Genomic DNA, 19452 nt, shown 5'->3' on the forward strand with positions numbered 1-19452 from the left:
ATTCAAACTCAAACTATGTAATAATAAGATAAAACAAGACATATGTTATAAAATGGTTTTGTCCTTTTCAATCCAAATTAAGGATCTGCAACAGGATACAAAGAAATGTTGATAAGGAAAATGCAAAATATTTTACTGCCTGTGCTATTTAATACCTTAATAAAATATGTTTCACATTTAGCCAAGAACTTTGAAAACACTTAAGGTAAGCTATGCTTGAGCTCAGGAATTTTATATTATGAGTTTGGAATTCTTTTATAAAGGACACGATAATATTGCTAAGAAAATAAGTTATGTTCACTTCTAAAATTGTTTCTTTTTTCTTGTTTGCTGCACAGTATTTAATAATTTCTTTTGTACAGTTTTTTAATAGTTGAGCTTTAAGTGAAGCTCTGAAAAACAGTGGAAGATTTTATTTTCAGGGTCACAAGTACCATAGCGAGATTTCACTCTTAAACAATGACACTTAGTATCTGTGTAGTTCTATGAATACTTTTGAAGTGTCATATTAAAACCAATCTCTTGGCCTTCAGGCAAAGAGAAGCAATTAGTCTTGGAGTTGTGAATAAATAAAAATCCATTTATATACCCGTCCTTGACATGTACCTTGCAAATCTTAGAAACTTCATCTAGTGGGAAAAGAAATGTTAAATCATGAACACCAACACTAATCCTATTGCAATGTTGCTTCCTAAAACTGTTTAGTTTATATAAATCTTTTAAGTATTAATTCATATGTATATATTCATACATAGTGAAACACAACAACAAAGTGGCATTCACACAATTGAGTGAGAAGAAAGAACTGAGTGAGTGAATGTAGTGCTATACAGAACACCTTTAATATCTACTACAGTAATATGGGTAAAAAAAAACCCCAAATCAAGAACAATGTCCCTTTCGAGATACCATGAAAACAATACTGTGTAATATATAGATCCTTTTCATTCTCAACTACTATTGTGTCTTTGCTTTGATCTTAACAAACAAACAACCCAGCCGGACATTTTATTACTATGCAGTACAATTAAATTATACCTTTTTGAGATGGGTTGGGACTGAGTAAGCAAGGAAGCAATTTCTACTTTCTGTTCAATAAAATATTTTAATTATTTCTGTTTCCTCTTTATTGGGCCTTGATATAGAAACACTATATTTCCAGTTATGTTTTGATTACTGCTCATGATTCTCATACTTATTTTATGTTTGGCAGTTAAACCATAACCTACAGATGAAACAAAAATTAAGCTGCTAAATCATATAAAATCTTCAGTCTGTGCCTCACCGAAAGAGTCTTATCTGACTTGTGCCGCAAAAGACTATAAGTCTCAGTGGGTTTTCTTTCCCTCCTGAAACTGCACTTGTTGAACTGTTAAAGGGAAACTACTTAGGCTACAATCTTGTCCAGTGCTATGGTGAGGCAGCTGTTTGAAGGCACTGTTATATTCAGGAGGTAACTTTCAAATAAAATCCACCCTTCTGTGCTGGACTTTCATAGGCAGTACATAGACATACTTCAAAGGCCAAAGGTGAGACTGTTGCCCCTGCTAAAAAAGGTTCCTGGGCTGGTAGGATGGTCAAGGCAAAACAAATTTGAGTCTGTGCTGGATGCAAATCTCTCAGCTGACCTAGTTCTCAGTCTCCTTTTCATTTCAGAAGCTCAGCTAAAAATCCATAAATTAAGGAAATTAACTGATGGCGCCTCCGGCATCTTTGTAAGCTATTTAAATCTTTAAATTTACAACATCTTCTGCATATATCAAGTAATTGAACTAACTGCAGGGATGTAACTTTAATGAGAAAATTTCCCTCTTCTCCTGTAGTTTGTACTCTTAAAAAAAAAACACTACCCTTAGGAAAAAAGTTTCTGTTTATTCCTGCCATGGAAGATAACTTTAAAAAAACCTCAATTTTAGGGGTTTTTGCCTTTCTCACTTTGTTCCTTAATGGTGCAGTAATAAAAAGAATAAAAAAAGCCAACTAGTTCCCACGCCTTCCTGCTCAGGCCATAAATGTCAGGAAAGCAAAGAGTAGCAAGCCCAATGCTTCAGATCCTCTCTCTGACAGAGGAGTTCTCTGGTGAGGACAAGCAATTCTGATTTCCCTTTAACCATGAAAATGGCCTGACCTTTGCAATAACAACAAAAAAATAAATAATTACATAACTTTTCTGCACTTACAGTTGTTTGCAGCTAGTAGGCGCTCAAGATCTAAAATTAACCTAATTCTAGTCCACAGAGGCTGACATTTATTTGTAATATACAAATACAAACACACACACAAATATATCCCATCCTTACACTCTTAAGGTCTGAAAAGTAATGATGCACTGAAAAAATTCAGGGAGGGTGGAGGTCAAGGAAAGGTACATTCTGGAGATGAACATGGCAGAGTGATGAACTGCAAAAATAACAAGGGGGTTGAATTGCATGAAATCACATAAATGAAACAAAGGACACAATTTTTAAAAAGTTTATTCAGAGATAAACATAATTTTAGGAGGAAGGGGCTGAGAAGGATGTTTTCATAGTGTTCATTTGCCAGGTTGGTGATTTGCAAAATAAAAAAGACCTGATCTGTATTAAATCATATAAATAAAATAAAGGAGACATATTTTTTTAAAAAGTTTATTCCAGGAGAAATATTATAAATATATATATTTTGTGTAAGGCTGACCCAGTAGGCAACTCTCCCGAATTCATATGCCCCATTGGCCATCTGCAACTAATAATATTAATAATAAATACATTAAACCACATGCACAAATATTAAAAGTTTATTCAAGGTAAACATCATTTTGTGGGAGAGGGGGGCAGTTTGGGTGTGGGGGAGGTGGAGAATGCCGGGTTCCCTGGAGATCAATATCCCAGATTGGGTTAGTTGCAAAAGAATAAATAAATGCAGGGCACCAAATCAATCTGCTTTTGTTAAAAGTTTATGGAGGATTTTGCTCGGCTGGTTGGAGGGCGGGGGGGGGGGGCTGGTGTGAGGTTCCAAGGGGGAGGCACAGCGACGGGAAGCAGCAGCAGCGGCTGCTGTTGTGGCCAAGCCAGCGGAGCGCCTGTGGAGCTGCCTGTCTGCCTGGGAAATCTTCATGGCAGACATCTCCATCTAGCCGTGCGCTATAATTGAAATGGCGCTTTTGGCCAGGGGCGGCCTGCCAGGGCGCTTTCTGCAATAGCACAATGCATGTCGATAGACGTCATTTGGTTTTAATGGCCTACAGGAAATTTGGCGTTTACAATGCGAGACATTAGCAAAGGGTGAAAAGGGAGCGAGGGGAGGGGAAACCGAGGGGAGGGGGGAAGGGAATAATTGCAACCTCCCCCCCCCCACCGAAAAATCCTCCCGATCTGCATCCTGATTGCTGTAGGTATTTTTGTGGTTGTATTTTTTTTTTTTTGTTAACTTGATCTAGTTTATCAACAAGTGCAGAGTGGGTGCTACCCTAATTGTAACAGAGGAGTCAAGAGATGTGAGAAACGTGCCCTGCGTTACTTATTTGGGAGCTGAAAATTTATGCCTAGTTGAAAATGCCTGGGGAAATATTACATCAGACCAAATGACAATGATTAAAATCAGCTTTTTTCCCCCCCTTCCTCCTTCTTCTTTTCAGTAAGTCTATTGAAGGACGTGACAGTGGCCTGATATTCCACAACATTAAACCGTTATCCCCCCAGCCAAGGAAGGAGAGGAGCTGGCAACCCAAACCGTTAGCACAAGGATTCTGCAGCCAAGGAGAGAGGGGGGTTAGTTTGGGGAGGGGGGTGGGAAGCAGGAGAAGGGGGGTTGGGGTTTGCCATCTGATTTTTATTGTTATTATTAATAATAATTTTATTTGGAAAGATATCTTTTTAATCTGGAGATCTCCAGCAAAAGGAGGGGAAAATATCCAATTTTCATCGCAAAATTAGCTAGGGCGAGAGCAAAGGGCTGAGCTAATTGTAGCCTAATCCCCTGCCCTGGAGGCGTTTGCAAAGCCCTGAGCAAGAATTCGTCTTTTTTCTTCCTCTTCTCCCTTCCCTCTGTTATTTAGAGACGGGATTATTGCCTTTCTTCTCATAACAGCCTCGGCAGTTTCATTTTAAGGCTTCCCCCCCCCTCCACACACACACACACACACACACACACAAAATAAATAGAAGCGTAAAAAAAGAGAGAGGGAAGAAGCAGCTTTAAAAATAATAATAATCACAGCAGGATCTAAGGAACAAAGATAGTAATAAAAGCAAAAAACAAACCCATCAACACACAAACCCAACAGAGCCCAAAGCAAAAGGGGGGTTTGCAGATCTCTCTTCTGTGTTCAAGGTAAGGAAAGCTGCTCTGACTGCTGCTCCTGTCTCTCCCTGCATGGACTGGGGAGTGCGCATTGCATGGCATGGCTTTTTTTTTTTTTTTTTTTGGAAAGTGCCTCTTCTTGAAACTAACTCAGATCTTGGCTCTGGAGAAGAGACGGAGGGTTTTTTTTAAAGCTACAGGATCCATTTTCCTCCACCCTCCTTTGATAGCGCTGGTGCTCTCTCTCTCTCTGTGTGTGTGTGTGAATGCATGCCCATCTGTATGGTTTGTTTCCTTTTTCTAAAGCATGGCCAGTGTTGCTGAGCCCCGATGCCCGGGGTTCCTAGGCTGCTGCTGCCGCCCTAGCCCCAACACTGAAGAAGGCAAAGGATCCGGGGGCAAAGCCACAGCGCGGAGGAGGCAGAGCTAATTGGGTCCCGGGCTTTTGAATGGTACACAAGGAGCACTGGCAACAATTGCACTTTCCAAAAGGGCAGCTGCAATAGGCAGCAGCCGCTGCCACCGCGTTGTAGGGCTGGGAGGGGGAATCTGGGGTTTGGTGGGTTGTTTTTCCTTGCACTGTTTGTTTGTGAAGGGAGGGGGGATGTTTGTTTGTGGGGGTTGTTGATGGTTTGTGGTTTGGTCCCCCCTTTTGCTTTCAGGGGAGATCCTCTTGGTTCTGGTGGGGACTTTGTGGGTCCGTCCTTTGGGGTCGTCTCTAGGGTGTCTAAACACAAAGGGGGAAGACAGATGACAAAGCTTAATATGGAAAAGACGGGCGGTCTGTGAATGAAACTCTGGCGCCAGTCAGCTTGATTTGGTGTAGACTTCAAACCACTCTAGGCTATAGTTTGCATTTCTGTTCCTACATGTAATGTGGCACACTTCTGCAAAATTAATACATTAGTCTGGCCAATGTTCACCACCATTGGTTGCACATAAAATATATAGGATCGGAGGTGCAGATTTTCCCCCCTGCATTCATCTAAGGCATCTCCTTTCTTGTTATGTGAGAATAAGTAAGGGACGCCATGTTGTGCCTTTTTTTTTTTTTTTTTTTGAATTTTACCTTTGGGCATTGCTGTATATATTTCTAACAAAAAAGCTAGAAGTTTAGTGGCCGGTGTGCATGGCTTCCTGGTGATTTCCCTGACCATCAGCAGGGAAAGGCATTTGGGTGACGTGAAACTTGCACTAAATAGATTGGCGAGTGCTAGGAATGGGGGGAGGAGAGTGGGAAAAAGAATTTTTTTTAAACGCGAGCTCAACAAGCTAACTGCTCCCAAAAAGTTTCTGACTTAATCCACTTGCTAGCAAATGTCCAGTATTTTCTGAAGCAGTGTTGTGTGCAAATGTTTTATGGACTTTATTTTGTAACCCATTGGCCAAGGTTTTAAAATAACCTCATCACTTCTTTGTCTTAGGTTTGTTTCACAAAATAAACAATCGGCTCAAAGTCGCCTAAGAGGCAGATTCTGGATATTATCATGTTTACGTGTTTATAGAGACAAAGGTAATGCCAAGTCTCTTTAATTTTGACCCTCTGGCTGGGCTGAATCCTACCTCCCTGGAAATACAGACAGTGCCATGAAGCCACGAGAGTGCAAGGTTAAGTTCTTTAGCTGGTTATTCTCCAAAGTGCTTGAAATGGGGTATCGGGGGGAGGGGGGCTGAAACGGTGGTTTTTACTTTTAGTGCTATAATAGATCTGCTGTTAAAGAAAGAAAGGTCTGTGGGGGAAAAAAAGCTTCAATGAGAATCCAATAAAGGAACCAGTCAGAGAACAGATGTTGGTGCTGATCTCATTAAAGACGAGTCAGTGGTCCTGCAGCAGACTGGACTTTGTGCCTTTGATGCACACACAACTAGCTGGCTGCATATGGATTGAAAGATGCCTCCTTTCAACATCTTATAGGAAGAGCTGTTTCATGGAAAGTCCTTAAACCTGCAGTTTTCATTTCATGTCTTAAATGTGCATGAAGGAATTAAACTGCACGAGTGAATAACAGCATTAGTTTCAATTAATTTTTATCCTGGCAACAATAAACTTTAGAAACAAAGCACTTTTACATCCTTAATTAGTGTTGGTTCCCATCTGTAGTCTTTTAAGTGTCTGTTCCTTGATTTAACTTTGTCCCTCCTTCAGAGCTGCTTTCTTTTTAATTCTTTTCCCTTTTTTTCTTGTTATCCCTTCCAGACTGTTTCTTGTTTCTCTTCTGCAACCTTTCACCTCCCTTCTCCCTATCTCTCTGCCTTGCTCTGTGCAGTTTATTTCTACTGTATTTTCCCAACATCAACAGCAGTATTGGTTGCCATGGCCCCAAGCTATGTGCAGAGGTGGGAAAGCTTCATTCGCCCAAAAGTTCTTACACTTTTGAAGTCTTTCTTTTAGTAGGATCTGAAATGTATCATCTAGAGTGTGTATTAAATGAACAGTATTCCTGTAGGCTTCCGAGGAAGAAAGGCAACACCCTGGAAAATTCTGCAGTCTTTCAGCATTCTCGGCCCTAGGGTGATAGCCCTGGGCATGGAGCTGAATGGAGCTCTTACAACTGCCTTCTGTTTACCTTTTATGGTTAAAATAACAGCTTAGCAAAGAAGCAACTTCATGGAGAAACGATTCAGTGAAATCATCTCAAGCTGTAGCAGCATAGCTAGTTTAATCACCCCTAGAGAGCTGAACAACTGTGAGCACAATGGGACACAAAATCATTTTGTGTGTAAATGAGCATGGCATTGTGATTATTTCACTTTGCATGGGCAAATAGTTTTTACAAGCAGTACTTATGCAGTTAGCTTAGAAAGGCAGAAAAAGATAAGCTGGATCTGAAAAATCTTGGTGTGTAATGTTTGGAAAACTAAATATTCAGATAATTTGGGAATCAGGCTCTATTGATTTTGCCTTTAGCAAGTTCCTGTGTTACTTATTAGAGCAGGGTTATTGCTTGTGCCACTAGTAGTGATGTTATACCCTTTTGTAGGCAACTAAAGAACATGGATTATTTTACATGGTTTAAAAATGAAATTTGTTAATGTTTCTTCAGTATTTACCCTTAAGGTTTTAATTTTCACATCAGTATTAGAAAACACACAATTCCACAGGATAAATACTTTTAAGATCCAGCTCTGTGCATTAAATAAATATATTACTTGATGTGGTGAATTTTAGCAGCAGTTTATATTGAGAAATACATGTAAGAAGATAGTCAATACAAACTAGGATTAAGGAAGCAGGAATATTTAATTTTAGGATTAGTGGAAGTGCTTTTTACACGGTTTAGATCGTGTTTAAGACCTATGCTCTTTGTTGATTAACTAATACAAAAAGTGATTGGCTATCGCAGCTTTATTAAACATTTGGGTTATTTTATAATATTAATCTTCTCTAACAAAACAAACCTGTATTTCAGTTCTTCTTCTGATTCCCTCCCCCAAATTAAAAGCCTGAAACCCCTCAATAAGTATGAAAATCCATACAAGATTGTGAAGTATTTTAGTTTTCCAGTGATTTTCTATAATTAAGTGTTTTTTCAGTGCATACTGTAGCTGAGTGATGCCAAAAGCAGGGGATTGTTCAAAAAGTCCCTCCAGTGAATAGTATAAATTAAATATCTCTACTGTATGGGCATGGCCTCACAGAGAGTCTTAGACAGTTTGCAGATCAAGGCATTTGCTGATGTACTAACATTAAACAAAATCGTAAGACAGTAGCAGTGTTTAAATATGCACAAATAGATTCAGATCACTTGATCTTTAGCTTTCTGTGCATATTTTAAAATTGGAGTCTGTATTTCAAGACAAATGGTAAAATGTAAGACTTATTTAAAGAGAACTACAAGTTCTTTGATTTCATTTAGAAATTGTAGGGGTCCAGTTGAGCCCTAATTAGGCATATTTTTTGTAAAACTCCATGAGGTGTATTTCCAAGGCAGGTCTGTGTCCTGCAAGGTCTGTACTTTTACCATTAGTGATAATAGTTAGGGTTAGAACAAAGACAGAGTTGACATTCAGCTTGTAGCTACTGACCCTTACATTTAAGTGAAGGAGTACAGAATGAACATGAGCTTGCTGTGCTCTTTGGTAGGAATACATCCTTGTCTGTGTTGGTAGACAGATATAGCATCGACAACTAGAGAACAGGCTACTAAAGTACTACGGTGTTTTAAAAAATTAGTTGTTTTATTTGTGATATGACATATTTCCTAAAGGTTGCCCACAACAGGACCTTGTGGGAAAGAAGAAAGCAACAACTTTAGTCATTAAAGGATTCAGTCATTTTCCTTGAAGGTGGTGCTACAGTAAAATGTTAATGCCAATTTCACATCGACTGACACAGAAGTTCTAGGACAGTGTTGATATTTTGTTCGCATTCAGTGCAGATGTCCATTCTGCATTTGAAGAGAAAAGGATGTGGATTCATAATGGGGTGATGTATTTCTGTACTGGAGTAGTTTAAAATTGTTATGAACTAAACTAGATGAAATAGACTAATCTAATATGTGGTTTTCTTTTAAAGATGTTGAGATACATTATATTTTCAGTCCCTTTCCATATATTTTGGTAACCATATTTTTAAGGAATCTTGTCAATTATATGTTCACTGAATGGTTTGGGCAAGCATATTGTGCAAAAAGAAATATTGTTAAAAGAAAGGAGAAACCAGTTTTAGGATTCTTAGAAATGTCACCAAACTAACCTGGAAGAATTGGACATTCACTTTGTAATACTGCATATGAAGCGTCTGTCAGATGTTAGGAAGCGCCTAGATGTTTGGTAGCATGACTGCAAAACAAAATACCAGGGAAAATTAGATTATATTAAGAAATGTTTTTAACTATAATATTTTGCATCTGTTGTTCTACACATATGTGACAGAAAGGATGAAGAATTTTATAAAACTTCCAAAAGCTTGAACAATTTTTCCATCTGTCATATATGTTTTCATTATTATTTTATTTTACTTTATTCAGTTGTGTAAGACACAGTGGTGTCTGATAGAACTTCCAAAAGCTTGAGCAGTTTTTCCATTTGTCATGTATGTTACCTATAATTTTGTATTTAACTTAAATCAATTGTGTAAGACACATGTTGGTATCTGGGAGAGAATCAGTTATCATCCTTTTCTTATAGAACCTGAAGACTTTTTGGAAATATATATATTTTTTTGCCCTAGCAGTCCCTTCCAAATCAAACGGGGTTTTTGAAAGTCTTTGAAATATTTGTTTTAGGTTAACAGAAGCAGAAGTTCAGTGCATGAATTTGTAAATCAGCTAAAAATATATAGACTCAATTCCATTTAATTTCAGATATTTTAAAGTAATAAATATACACATGTTCATACGTATATTTCTGGTTTCTAATGCTAGATCATAAGGCATATGTGAAAGCTTTGTGTCATGAAAACTTTGGTCATTTTATATGTATTTCTGCTGTCATTACTTCCAGCTATTAATTTCCTTCAGTTTGAAAGCTTATTAGTCCCTCATTATATCTACTATTAAGATATAATCGATAGTTATCAATTTATTTTGTAATTATTAAAAATAAAATCTATTTTTTTCATAGTTTGATGTGAAATTTACTAAATGTATAAACTAAATGCCTTAGGTACTGAGGAAATCACTAATTTAGAGGTGTCTCGTTACTGAGACAAACTTGCAAAAACCCCTGAATCCCAATTCACAAATTGGTTATTCGTTTGTCAGGGGATATTTCACATCTAACACATAAGCCCGCGACCTTTAATTAGAATTTTGCAGTTTGTTTTATGCCCCTTGAGGCTGACACCTTGAAATTTTTTTTCTTGATTTCTTATTGCTAATAAGCATCTTTCTCTTCCCCTCTGGTACTTTGAAGAAAATGATGCAAATACACTTAATTACAGTGGTGGCAATAATTTGTTAGCTGAATATGTGATCAGGCAGATGCAAAAATGATCTGATTAGATCTGTGATCACACTAGAAATAAAGGTAACACACAGTTACATTTAAGAGAAACTGTTCTTTTTTGTCTTCCGTTTCCAGGAGGGAAGAAGCATGTCCCGTCTGTCTCTAACACGGTCCCCAGTTTCTCCCCTGGCTGCTCAAGGAATTCCTCTCCCAGCTCAACTCACCAAATCCAATGCTCCTGTGCACATCGATGTAGGAGGACACATGTACACCAGCAGCCTGGCTACCTTGACAAAGTATCCAGATTCCAGGTAGGATCTCAGTGTTTTCAGGCTGTGTGCCTATTTCGTTTCATTGGTTGGAAATATACATTTACCTGTGTGAAATATTTGGATGTGAAACACGACTTATTATATATTCAAAACTTATACATAATTCAGTCTCCAGTTTATACATTAACTTCACTAGAGTTCTATAGGAAAAAAAGACTTCAAAATGTATGTATTATTTAGACAATTTATTCATTTTCTTTCTCAACATCTTCCAAACCATACTGTTATGTTTGAAGCACCTGTTGATGTGACTGTCCTATAATATTCACCACTCTATGAATGTTTCTGTATTTTAAAACAAACTTTGGTTGAAAAATAAACAGTAGCCCATCTTTTACATGGGTGCTCATGGATACATTTGTCAGCCAGGAGAAGTCCTATAATAGCTGCCGTTGTATAGGTTGGTGGAGTTCTTAGATGAGCTGTACTCACTTATTCAACAGCAGTGACACTAGTCATTAATTTTCAGCAGAACGTCCAGCACACAATGTGTTTATTTGCAACTGCACATCAGGTCAAAGTTGTGTATAATTATTGCATGCAGATTGTTTACTGTACATGCTACTGATATGTCTGGTGAGGATTATGTAATCTGGTCAGTATTTTAAGGCAGGAGAAACTGCAGAGATATGCGTATGTAAACCCTCTCCGGTGTTCATTTGGGGCCTTATTCTGTGAGGTGTGGAGTGCCATGGAAGGAGATGCACGTGGCAGGTGTTTGGCTCTTTTCAGGATCGGGCCCGGGGCTGGCAGCAGAAGAATGTCAGTGATTTAAGGGTTAAAAGCATATTAGCCAGAGTATCTCATAAGAGATACTTGATAGCTTTAGATTTGTAACTAAATCCACCAAAATTAGTATTCTGAGATTGAGGAATAACATAGTTTGTTTATAAGAATGTGTTAATTCTATGTAAGGGTCAAATGCCTCACATCTGAACAACAGGAAATATGAGATGTATAGTACAAGGTGTTTGGTCACACTGGCTAAAGAAAGCAGTTTTGATCCCAAATGCAAACCAGGAATCAGGTCAGCAGTTTAGTTGTCAGAGGTTCTGCTGTCAACATAACCTGTATTTCTGCAAAGGGACAGCCTTTTCAGTACAAAGGAGCTGTATAAAGCTACATTTTTGTTCAAGTATTTTCCCTTCAGAAGAACTAGGGATTTTTGCACTGATTTGACAGTTTCCCAAGCAGTAAATGACATTTATGCAGACTCCTTGAAATGCCTCTGATGTCATAAAGCATATGGCTGTGTTTTCAGTTCAAGCCTAGGTAGTGCATTGAAATGTTCCATGGAAAAGGAACATTAATTGAAATGCCAATATTTTAAAATTAGGCAAAAAACCTATGATTTTTCAGGAGACCATCTATTTCAAGACTTCAGTCTAGTATTTAATTACAATGAAGAAATCTATCCGGTGGGGAAAGATTTATAACAAAAAAACAGACAGACGTTTCACAGCATAAAGAAAATACAGAGAATATGCAGCAGTTGCAGTAAAATATCACATCTGTTTCCACATTAAAAAAAAATCACTGCTGACATTTTAAAAAATATGCCCCATATCAGAGTTATTTAATAGAAACTTCAACTGTGTAACTTGCAAAATATAAATATGTTTGAAATAAATGCACAGATTTTACTTAGAGGTTTCGGCTTATGATACAGATTTGTTACTTCTAACTGTTGAAACAACAAAAGTGTGTTCCTCTTGGTTTTTAAGCTGCAAGTACAAAACAGTTATTGGTCAGACACTAGTGTATTGTGTGATATCTTGTTGTGTATTGTCTTGCATTTGTATGTGTTGTGTTATCTCTTAAGGCTTGAACTTGCAAACCTTTTCTCACTCAAGTAATCCTTGCCCATGGTTTCAGCGAATCTACTCATACGAGTAAAGGTTTGCAGGATTGGACCCTTAGATCCTAAAGTTTGAATAACATCACTGAATCAGAAAACCAAACAAAGGGGATATGCAGTAAAGAGGTATCAGAACACACATATTGTATTTAGAGAGAGAGAGATTCTGGTTATTTTGTTTCATTTTGCCAGTTGGGTTCCTTCAGTGTTCGAGTTGACATAAATGGTGACCCCATTCTTTACTCAGGATGGCCTGCTTTCATTCCCATTGAAGTCAATGGCAAAACTCCCAATGATTCAAAGTTCTGGGTCCTCAGTGGTATTCTTGAGATAAAGTCACAAAACCTTTTGTTTTCATTGCTCTCTGGAATATCTTCCATGAGGTTATAAATTGCCTTTGCAATTAGCATGGATGAGAGAGGGATTCTGGGGCTTGAGCTGGTGTAGGAGAAAAGGATATGTGTTGCTGCGTGAGACAGCTGGTAATAGTGGAAAGCACCATTAGCTCACGCTGCAAAGATGACATGCGTGGCCATAGATGGAGGCGCCGCTATATTCACACATGCGGAGCTTTTGGGATTATTTGTATAAGGTATTAAATTCTTTTCAGTTTGGCTATCAGCATTTCATAGGAGCTTCAAGTATTGCAGATTAATCAAATTGTATAGGCCCTGGTTCAACAAAGCACTTAAATGTGTGCGTAAGTACTTTGCCGAATAGGCGTGGATATCATATGTTTTGCTGAGTCTTTGATACAGTGGCAGAAAATAAAGTTTCAGCACCCTAAAAATTAAAGTGTAGGGGAAAATTTTCCTCTGTATCTGCATTACATGCTTTATTTGCTTTTGTATGCTCTTAAATCCTAAATATACTTTTAGCTTATTATTTACATTATATATACACACACACAAAAACACGTATGCACACACCTCATGCTAATGGAAAATAGAAAAATCATTCAGTCATATTTATTCCTCAGTTGTACTTATAATAGGCCTGATCCTGCAAGGTCCTGAACATTTTTCAATTTGCATTGACTTCACTGGCAGTTGAGCATTCTCAGCATCTTGCAAGATCAGGCCTAACAAGAACAACTCTAGGCATGGTAAGTTCCTGCCTATACCTGCTTTTCAGTCACCCTTCTGGTATGATATAAATTACACCTGACAGCAGACAGTGTGATACATTTCTCATTGTAATTTGGTAGGATTGACCGTGCTCAGCCCACTCATGGCTTTGCTGTGTTCTGCCATTCATAAATTATGTGTTTCAGCTGTAATTCATGAAAATAAAGAACCTGGTTCTGCAACCATGACTCATATGAGTAGTCAGTGATTTGAACTAGTGAATGATTTGAAGTCAGTGGGCCAAATTCTGCACTCAGTTATCCCAGTGTAACTTCAGAGTGACTCTGTTAAAGTCTTTGTTGCTTATATCAGCTCAACTAAGAGGAGAATTTGCTCCAGTGAGTGAATTTTCATGAGTAAAGGATGCAAGATCAGGCCCAAAAGGTGTTAGTCACATCTTCTGCTGTAAACTTTCATAGGCTACATCATGATGCACTCCCTGCAAGGGAACTTATTTAGCTATGTTACAGAAACATAAACTCCTCCACTGTGTAGGTTTAACACACGTATGCCATGACCTGCTCATCTGTATCAGCTGTGTGATTTGAAGAAGAAAAAGAAGCAGGATCACTTAACTAGTGTGACAAATGGGAAACTAATTAAATGGCCACTGTAAATGATTCATTCTAAGTCTGCATTTCTCACTTTAATCATTATGGTACAATATATATTTTCCAATCAACATAAACAATATATAAACAAATATGTTGGCCTTTCAAAGGATAAAGGCAAAGATACTATCTCACCTATCGTATCTCTCTCAAAGATATATGCCAGCATTCTAAGAAAATAAGGAACAGATATATTTATATGACAGTCATGTGTAAATTTATCTGTGTTTCCATTATTAACCTGTTTTAATGGAGAGCTACAATTTAGGGGCGTGATCCTGTATTCCGTGTCCCGCAAAAAACGTAATTGAAATTATTAAGGGTTTTGGATATGCAAGGAGATTCACATTCTACCTTGGCTGGATCTGTATACTGAGTGTCTCAGATTAATTATATTCCATTCATTTATGTTTAATACATTCTCAAAAAGTCTTAACACTGGTAGTTTTAAGTTACAGGCATCCAAAAGAAAGACACTCTTATGCACTCCCACAGTCCATGCCGCATATTTAAATAAAACAGACAAGTCACTAATGTTTGCCAGCCAGCTCCTCTAGAAATTTCATTCATGTTTTCACCCAGGCTACCTCTAATGCAGCCCTCTCACACATTGACACTTGAATACAGATTTCCATGACAGACTGCGAGAGCTGTGAAGGCTCTAGCACGTCCATAAAGTGAATTGAAAATTATACATATTTATGTATCTAATAGGATGGGATAGCTCCTAAAAAAGAAAAGGTCCTTATTGTACAACTATTATTGTACATAATGTTCAATCACTTGCACACTGTGCAAAGAAAAAAGCTGCTAAACACTGACTTTAATGAGAGCAGGATTAGATCCCAAGTCCATATTTACTAGAACTAGTCAAAATCTCAAAGTTTTTCTGATTTTTTCTGTGGAAATTTGAATTTTTTTTTTTTTTAAAACGACACATTTTCCCAGAAAATTTTTGTCTTATTTTCTGACCAAATCTAATATTTATTTGGTAGGATGGGAGTGCACTCTTTATTAGATTATTCTCCTGTACCAGCTAAATACATTTACCAGAAACATCCTTAGATAATTAATATTTGTTTTATGTTATATGTACTGTATATGTTTTGTTCTTTCAAATACGTTAAACTCCTAGGTTTCTGTAATATTCCTCTTGTGGGACAAATGAAGAAACATCTGGAAATTTTAATTTAAAGCTGAGTTACTGCAAATTTGCATGCCAGTGTAAGTGGGAACAGTGTGTAGCCCTCTCTTCTTACCTAAAGCCCTTTGTGCTTCTTTCCCCCATAGCCACATAAGCTAAGAAGGGACTGCTAGCTTCAGTTTTGAATGTCTTGGTTTTTTCACTAGCTTTGTCCCAAACAGTGGGATATATTCTTTTACAGATTTTTCACATTTGAGAATATCTCAGATTTCTGCATGTACACAAAGAATTTAGTGTCATTGTTATGATTTATTTGCTAATCTCATGTCACGTTTGGACATTCTTGCAGTGTTAACTGAAAATGGAAATTATATGCAATTAGCAAACACTGAAGCATACCGTACACATGCAAGTAGGCTGAAATCCACCCCTTCCCACACGAGCTCTAGGCTGTAGTCAGGGAATTAAACAGGGTGGAGATGGAATTCAGTCCCTATCCCATGAACAGTCTGTGAGGCTAATACGCAGAACCTTTGAGGCTAATACTCAAACCTATAGGCTAGAATAACATCTGCTACCCCTTTGTACCCTCTGAGCAGTAGTTCTGGGCCATTGGAACATCATGGTGATAGATACTGTGTTCCTTCCCTGGCTATTCCACACTCCCTCCACACCAGTCTACTTGTGGGTCAGTGCACCTGCATGGTATGCATGTGGTATTTTGTTCCTCCTTGGAGCTCACACATCTCCCCCAGGCAGATCCATTAAGAGGTTTAAATAAAGAACTTTAGGCAGACCATCCAAACCACTGTGAATTTCACCTTTAGTGAGTTTTCCCATTTTAGTCAGCGATAAAGCTTTCCTTGACCTCAGTGGAGCAGAATTGAGCTCTTACACTATATGGATACATATCATAGTAAATTATCCAACATGCAAACATTTTATGAGTTTGATCCATATACCTACAGAACTCCAAAATGAGCATTTTGCTTTTGCATGGACTGCAGGACAAGGTTCTTTATTTTTAATACGCATCATTAATTTAAAACTTATGAACTTTAAAGTTAAAACCCAAAGGATATTTTTAGGTGAATTTCCACTTTACAGTTACTTTCCTCTCTTACATCAGTTTTCCTCAGCTGATTAATTTCCAGCAGAATCCAGTTAGAACGCTGATAAAGAGGTAGGAGCCACTCTTTTACAAACATTCAGCAGAGCAGGAGGCAAGAATATGGAATAAAGATTGCACACTTATAAATTGGTTTTCATTTTTGGGCGGCAGAGAAATTCAGGATTTACTCTGAAAGGCAAATCTTTCAGTAAGTTGCCTACTTCCCCTATTGGAGGAAAACACAGGGAGTTCTGCTGTTTAAGGCAAGCTTTTGTGTGATACAGACGAGAGCAGTTAAAAGTGTACAGAGTTTTTGTTCACAATTTGATGTGCGTGCACCTAGTTTTATGTTGGATTAACATTAGAATTTCCACTGTTATGGAAGGAACGTGCTATTTCATTCACTCACATTTAGGACTAAATCCTTTGACTCTTAGGGCTTGTCTACATTACCCGCTGGATCGATGGGCAGCGATCAATTCCAGCGGGGGTCGATTTATCGCGTCTAGACTAGACGCGATAAATCGACCGCCAAGCACTCTCCCATGGACTCCAGTACTCCACCAGGGCGAGAGGCGCAGGCGGAGTCGACGGGAGAGCGTCAGCCATCGACTCACCGCAGTGAAGACACCGCGGTAAGTAGATCTAAGTTTGACGACTTCAGCTACGTTATTCACGTAGCTGAAGTTGCGTAACTTAGATCGATTCCCCCTCCCCCCCCCCCAGTGTAGACCAGGCCTTACTTTGTTATTACTTGGGCAAAAGTCCCATTGGCTTCCAGGGGAATTTTGTCAGGTAAAGATATGCAGGACCAAGGCCAAATTAGGGTTAAATGGTGCTTGCCCCCCCCACACAAAAAGTCTGCATAAAACCACAGAAAAGGAGGGTTGCACTTCACAGTGAATATGAGTTGGAGAGAGGGGAAAGGAATTCTCACTCCCAGCCTGGTGGCTTGAGGCAGTGAGGCTGCACACTGGCAGTTGCCCTCTTGCTGCTGCTACAATCATGGGAAGAATGAGGGGAAAGGGGGCAAGGTGCCTGATTCCAGAAGCTAAGACATCCGAGTTCTGTTGCTGGTTTTTTGAAGCAAGTAATTCAACTTAATCTAGTCATTTAGCTTCACTGTGCCTCCCTTTCCCCATATGTAAAATAATGTTTTCCAGGAGCGTTGTGCAGTTTAATTTACTCATGTCAATGCTTTGTGATCCTCATCGGAAAGGAGCTGTATACGTGCAGAATGTTATTCAGTGTTATCATACACAGTCAGGGCTCCACACACCCTTACAACAGCTTCTGAGGTGGAATGGATTTAGTAAGCATTTCCTTGCCATTCCTCTAAACGGGCCTCTAATGCTGCTACCTGGCTAGAGCAGAGCTCTGCAGAGCACAAGAAGTGTAGAAATGCACTGTGTGATCCCTCCATGGTGATGAGGACATGGTCTCTGTGAAAACAAAACTGTGACACAATTACAGCTTGGAACAGTCATTTTACACTCCCTCTCACTTTCTTGCAATAAGGGGCAAAATCCTCAAGCCAGCGCCTAGCCTGAGTAGCTGGGCTGGGCACTGGGACAAAGCGAAGAGGAAGGAATCTTCTTCCCTTAGCCAGAAAGCTACTCTGCTGAGGCTGCAGTGGTCCCCCTGGTCTTAATGCCATGCTTTGATGAGATGCGGGGAATAGGAGGATCTGTACGAGTGGATTCTTCAGACCTGGATCTGCCCTGCCCATGCAGGGAGCCCATGCAGGGCATGCAGGGAGCTGTGTGCTGGCAAACATGCTGTGTGCTCAACGTGTTTTCCCCTTGCATGGCCCCTCCTTACACAGCAGAACCTGCTGCGAGGGGACTTTTGCCAGCCTCCGAGATGAGAATTTAGCCCATGGGAGTGCAACTCATATCAACTGGATCCCAGCTCTGGAGCTCTGTTCATGAGTGAATTACAGGCATGATGTTTACTCAGAGCATTTAATGGAATTTGCAAGGAAAAAGTTACTTAGCTGGTCTCTGCTAATCATGTTCCCCCAAATTAATATCTATCCAAGCCTAGGTTACTTGGAGATCATTGGCATAAATGGGTGTCGTGTTCTTTGTGGAAGGGGTAGAAAACAAGCTAATAATGGGGAAGAATTGATAGCAGTGATCAAGCTTATCTGATTTCTGAACATAAAATTGTATCTATGTTGCTGTCCCCCAACATGGGCTGCTCTAAAAATAGAATTTGAGAAGCTTAAACATTCATGTTAGTTTATTTGCCAGTTCAACTTGGACGGTATATTGGGAAGGACAATCTAGGTGTTTTTCTGATAATGCAGAGCTCCTGTAGTCATAAGAAGCATTCCTAGACAGGTCTGACTGACATGACCAATGGTCATTCAGTAGAGAGCTCTCCCTCTCACAACCTTTGGGAGCAGCTATGGGGTAATACTTTTGCAAGGATCAGTGTTGAGCAGTATCTCCAGCATATTAGGTTCAGATCTCAGCTATCCTTGTCTTCTTTGTCCAACTACTCTACTTTTATTTTCCCAAACAGACAACGTGATTGTGGTTAAGTGCAATGCAAATGCCTCTCTCCTTTCATCTCTTTTACAATTCCCTTGCCGTGCTGCCTGTGTAAAAAATGTGTCATTACAGGCAGGTTCTTGGTTCCAGACAGGGCTCTGGAAAGCATTGTTAGAGCTTTCAGACAACGGAAGTAAAGGGATCCAACTCATGGTGCCATCCTGACCTATTACCGACTCTGATGTTGTAAAACACCTGTTAGTTGGATCAGTTCTTTGTCCTTTCGGGGAATTATGCTGATTTTCCTCATTCCTTCTCTGGCTCCTACGACCCAAGATGTCCATCTTACCCTTTCACCTGACAGGGCACAGTGGCACCAGCTGCACAGAATAAGGATGCAGTAGTTTACATGGCACTGCAAGTGAAGCATGAATAGCATCAGCACGAGCAGAATAGTTTGAGAAAATTCTCCCACGGGATGCCATAGAAGCAACCTGTTTCTAGCTTTCATGTGCAGGTAGAGGTTGTTTTCATGTTGATGAACAGTGTAAAGTATTCTGTCTGTGATCACTGTTACACAGTAACAGTGGCTTTATACTCA

General features: G+C 39.0%; 1 protein-coding gene across 10 annotated transcripts in view; it reads left to right on the forward strand.

Moving 5' to 3' along the window:
- The first annotated feature begins 3054 nt into the window (after nucleotides 1–3054).
- The window catches only part of KCTD15 (potassium channel tetramerization domain containing 15), a 53159-nt gene continuing 36761 nt past the window's right edge, over nucleotides 3055–19452 (forward strand). The window contains exons 1-4 of one of the 10 annotated variants that reach the window (XM_073307888.1): nucleotides 3055–3117; nucleotides 3617–3749; nucleotides 5706–5889; nucleotides 10306–10481. In XM_073307888.1, the coding sequence (XP_073163989.1) occupies nucleotides 5869–5889; nucleotides 10306–10481 (197 nt within the window). In that variant the 5' untranslated portion in view covers nucleotides 3055–3117; nucleotides 3617–3749; nucleotides 5706–5868. Of the gene's footprint in view, nucleotides 3370–3616; nucleotides 3750–3889; nucleotides 4312–4460; nucleotides 4734–5705; nucleotides 5890–10305; nucleotides 10482–19452 lie in introns of those variants that run through there. The other 9 variants (XM_073307884.1, XM_073307890.1, XM_073307886.1 and 6 more) reach the window with 9 other exon arrangements.

The sequence above is a fragment of the Lepidochelys kempii genome, chromosome 12 (genome assembly GCF_965140265.1).
Source record: "Lepidochelys kempii isolate rLepKem1 chromosome 12, rLepKem1.hap2, whole genome shotgun sequence".
NCBI lineage: Eukaryota > Metazoa > Chordata > Testudines > Cheloniidae > Lepidochelys > Lepidochelys kempii.